This window comes from Xenopus laevis, chromosome 3L, assembly GCF_017654675.1.
Source record: "Xenopus laevis strain J_2021 chromosome 3L, Xenopus_laevis_v10.1, whole genome shotgun sequence".
Lineage (NCBI taxonomy): Eukaryota > Metazoa > Chordata > Amphibia > Anura > Pipidae > Xenopus > Xenopus laevis.
This window is the reverse complement of record NC_054375.1, coordinates 97,672,107-97,676,975: the sequence shown is the minus strand read 5'-3', so window position 1 is coordinate 97,676,975 and position 4,869 is coordinate 97,672,107. Positions and strand designations below refer to the sequence as shown.

At 38.7% G+C, this 4,869-nt stretch overlaps 1 protein-coding gene across 1 annotated transcript; it reads right to left on the bottom strand.

Moving 5' to 3' along the window:
- Nucleotides 1-215: 215 nt before the first annotated feature.
- senp8.L (SUMO peptidase family member, NEDD8 specific L homeolog) lies at nt 216-4,042 on the bottom strand (the record flags this gene model as incomplete). Its single annotated transcript, NM_001096518.1, is given in 2 exon segments — nt 216-1,128; nt 3,931-4,042. A coding segment is annotated over 1 exon segment (645 nt). The 3' UTR covers nt 216-482.
- Nucleotides 4,043-4,869: the final 827 nt, after the last annotated feature.

Below are 4,869 nucleotides of genomic sequence, written 5' to 3'. Positions count from 1 at the left end.
TAGCCATCTCTCAGACTCCATTTTATCCAAATTTTTAAAAATGATTTCCTTTGTCTCTATAATAATAAAACAGTACCTTGTACTTCATCCAAACCGAGATATAATTAATCCTTATTGGAAGCAAAACCAGCCTATTGGGTTTAATAAATGTTTCAAGTATTTTCTAATAGACTTAGGTATGAAGATCCAAATTACAGAAAGATCAGTTTTCCGGATAACATTCCCATGCCCCATATTTTATTTGTAAACATGAATTCATAAAGTTACATTTACAGGATGACACTAGAGTAGTACCAAATTCACAAACTTTTTTTTATTAGAAATGTGTGGACTTGAGAGTCTCAAGCTGCTGTCAAAACTCACTGAGAGGAGGATCTCATCTAAGATGGTAGGCTTCTGTTCCTAGATGGCACATAATTAAAAAAACAGTATTGCCCCAATCTTTTCCACAATTCTCAGTGTTTCTGGAAAGGACCTAGTACTCAATGCATATTTCGACTGAGTGATTTACAGCTTAGTCCTCTTATAATTTCTTTCCACTTTACTCTCTTTTGAGTAACAAACTGGGGTGTGATATTGCGCAGGATTGTACTATCATGGCTATGCAGATGCTGTTCACTTAGTGCTTCTGCCACACACACCACATACATGCCACAATCATAGCTGTTGTGTTGGACAGGGGCATCTTCTTCTCTGTAATTTTGGTTTCCTCCCAAAAGTAAACCCAGGTTCTTGGCCATGAGTCTGGCATGTGGTGCATTGGTTCCAGGGGCAGAGTCATAATGCAGAAAGACAGACTGACGTTGAATATAAGCAAGAAGGCTCCAGTGGGTTCCTCCAGCCTCAGGGCCTGTATTATCATTGACAGGTATCAGAACAAGTTCTTTGCTGGGCAGGTCTAATGGTTCCAGGAAATCTGGGGCTTCATTTCCACAACACTTTATAAACTGACTCACTTCAGGGCTGAGGAATGAGACTTGCCGAGCTTGCAAAGGAGGCAAAGAAGAAGCAAGAAATTCAAAGGTAAATCCAATGATGTTGTCATTCAGCCAGTGGGGTGGATCAAGGAGGACAACATCTGAAGACCTTAGGAGGGCATCTCCATAACTCACTACTACTTTCTCCATACTGTAAAACAAAGAGAAAACACAGCCACAGATTAAATACATGCAAAAACATCTACTATTTTTTGAATGAGACACCACGCATGTGGACAGGCTAGTCTGTGAATAAGGGGCTGAAGCATACAAGGCATGGGACTTCTAGTTCAACAAGTGGCCCCGAGCCCTAAAAGGAATTAAAAACAGAGGAACTTTATTTTAATGAACTGCCTCATCTATCACTAGTTTGCAATCAAAAATTCTGTAGATATGGTCAGTGACCCCAGCAACCAGGTTATCTAAATAGGGCTAGATTACTGCTGCTATTCTTGTTTATTATGGCTGTTCTTTCTGTATTACATATTATCCATTTCATCAGTTAAAGCTGCGGAGCAAGGTTTGATCATTCAAAAAAAAAAAAAATAAATAAATAAGCTTCCACATTAATACAGAGATTATCAGACTTTATTTTCATACTTTTTATGTGATTCATGCATTTAATTGGATTCATAAAAAAAAAGCCTGCTACAGTTCCAGAAATTTCTGAAACAGTAAATAACCACACACACTTTACTGTGTTCTCCAAGTGGTAATCCTACTTCTTGGGAACCACTTCCTTTAATATTCATTGGAGGACCTTTGCTGAAAGAGGGCGGCCAGTCACATCGCCTGGTAAACCTTCAAAGTATGAACATAGGTAGTAGGTTTAGGTACATGATTTTAAGAGACCAGTTAAGTCTGGGGATCCACTAATCAGGGTTGGGTTACGACAACAATATGCAAACTTTGAACAACCCTTGGAGCAATGTTAAATTTATGACTAAACTATGGCACAGCTATAAAGGCAATGCACCAAAATGGTGGAATATGTTGAAGGTAATGAGCTTATGTAAAACAATGAGAGTATATTTTCCCTTTAAATGGGCATAGTCTAAAAAAATTTAACTAGAAATGCTGCATTTTATGTGCAAGACAAGCAGAATGACATCACTAAGAATGTAATTTACAGGATATCAATGGTTCTTGTGTATTAAATATATATAATACACAAAAGCCATGAATATCTTGTAAATTATATCCTTATAAATGGTGAGTTCTGATGTCATCACTTATAAACGGTGAGTTCTGATGTCATTTGTCACATGACTCACTGAAACTTGTGTATTATAATAAAGTACCCCCAGTTGCAAAATAAAATAGGATATTAGAAGTGACCTCAGAGTTCCGTGACCTGTATAAAATATGGTCATGAAACTCCTCGGTGACTTGTAATATCCTTATATTTTACAAGAGGGGGTACTTTATTCACTTTATTATGATTAATGGGATTCTCATACAAACTGCTTCCGGACAATATTTGTAACCGCATGGCTTACACTTGCTCTGTAGCTCCAAATCTTGTACGGAAGCACTGTACTGATTTTAAGTAAGAATATCTGTGTAGCTCCAGCAGCCATATTTGGGTGATCAATATTAGCAGAGAAAGAGGCATCTCTTTACGCACCCACACAGACTCATAGCATACTGTAAATCAGTCCTTTCGATGTGACATTTTACACAGTGGTTATATAAAGCCCTCACTCAGTTTGACTTGAGTCCAGGCTGGTCTATAAAGGTCTCCCTCGCTGTGCTATTCATATAGCCTGGTACTATAAAGCATACATAAAGTATGGCATTCATACAGGCTAGCAATCAGGTCCGGCATTTCAGGTTCACAGAGGCCCAATCAGCCCACACAGAGGCCCAAACAGCTCAAACTAGCCCACTAAATACTGACTTTCTGTGGGACCTTATAGCAGCCCCTCTGGCATTTGCCAGAACCCACAGATTGCCAGTCCGGGCCTGCTAGCAATATAAGGGTCCGCCTCATTGTGGCAATTACAGGACCACAAAACATCCACATCCACTTTATGGGACGCAGTCTATGAATTTTGTCAGCTTTGTTTAATACATTTTCAATAGATGCTTTATTTTAAAATCACTAGGGATGCACCGAATCCAGGATTCGGCCTTTTTCAGCAGGATTCAGATTCAGCCGAATCCTTCTTCACGGCCAAACCAAATCCTAATTTGCGAGGGGAGGGAAATCGTGTGACTTTTTGTCACAAAACAAGTATGTAAAAAATGTTTCCCCCCTACCCACCCCTAATTTGCATATGCAAATGAGGATTTGTTTCTGTATTCTGCTTTATCTTTCATGATCTTTCCAAAATAGTGGATTCGGTGCATCCCTAAAAATCACCATGGGCTTTCGAATATGTCCTGTAAACAGTGGGCATAGCCACATTTTTAGGTCAGGGTCAGTGTTAGCTTTGGAAGAGTTGACCTACTGCTTATATAGGACAGCTTCACAAGAGCAGTTCACATTTAAATTAATTAGGCAATTTTAAATTGGTCTTAAAGTTTAAGTTTTGTTAATTATTTAGCATTTTGTTGAGCAGCTCTCCAGGTTACAATTTCAGCAGCTGTTTGCTAGAGCCCAAATGCCCCTAGCAGCCAGGCAGTGGTTGCAATGAGAGACTGGATGATGAATGGGAGAGGCAATTTCATATGAAAGCTGGAAAGAAACAGTTGAAGGTGGTAAATAAGCAAGAATAAAAAAAGAATTCTGCTTCCTTCTGCCCCCTTCTGGCTGTCCAATAAACAAGTTACGTTATTACACGCACAGGACATTAATCCTGTATAAAATAGCCAAAACAATTCTTCTGTACTGCAGGAAGAGCCCAAAACATGTGATACAAAAATAAACCTACACGAACAACTGTTAAATTATAAGTAAACCTTTTTAAAATATCTGTCAAATGACTGTACAGTCCCCAAAGCAACATACCTCTATCACTACACTCAGTCTGATCTCCTTACTAACAGGGAGACTCAGACGTACAGCGGACTTCAGCCACTTCCTCTTCCGGCTTCAAGCACCGCCCCATTTTACTTCTCTTGCGCTTTGCTTCTGAGCAGTGAGCATGCGCAGCTTTTTGTCTTTTTGTCGTCGCTCGAAGATTTCGTGCATACACAGAATGCGTGAAAATATAATAGGCAGCAATATGGAGCATTTATCTAGGATTACCAATAAATGTAGTAGTAGTGAGGGGAAAGTAATTTTGCTGCACACAGTAATATGCCAGAAGTTTTAAAGTATGCCACCCCTGTATGACTGAAAATAGAATCCTCCGTATTTGACAGGGACAGAGTGCGCATGTTTCTAAAGCTATACACCCTGTCAGACTGTGGAGGGCAGGCACCAAATCAAATCAATGCATGGTTGCTAGGGTAATTTGGATCCTAGCGACAAAATTGCTTTAAACAGAAGAGCTGCTGAAAAAAAGCTAAATAATTTATAAAACCACAATTGTCTCAGAATATTACTCTCTGCATCATACAGATTATTTATCAAAGGTCAAGATGTGTTTTTCCAAAAAATACACGTTTTTGGAGGGTGGATTCAGTAAACACTCGTTTTTTGGGAAAAAAAACAAAACAATTTTTTTTAGATTTATTATGCCATGAAACTGAAAAAAGCATCATGTAGAAGTCAATGGCAGAGGTTCCTTGAACCATTTGAAGATGTTTTTAGCCTTCATGATGTTCAGGGTTGTTTCGGGGGTTTACATTCAAAAACTCGATCAGTTCAAGCTATTCACGATTTATCAAACCAGATATTTGAGTTTTTCCTCTCGATTACTTTTGGGTTTTTTCTTAAATAAGCAAACATGCGAGTTGTGGGTTTATTTGAGGTAGAAAATTTCTCACAAACGTCACAAATTTA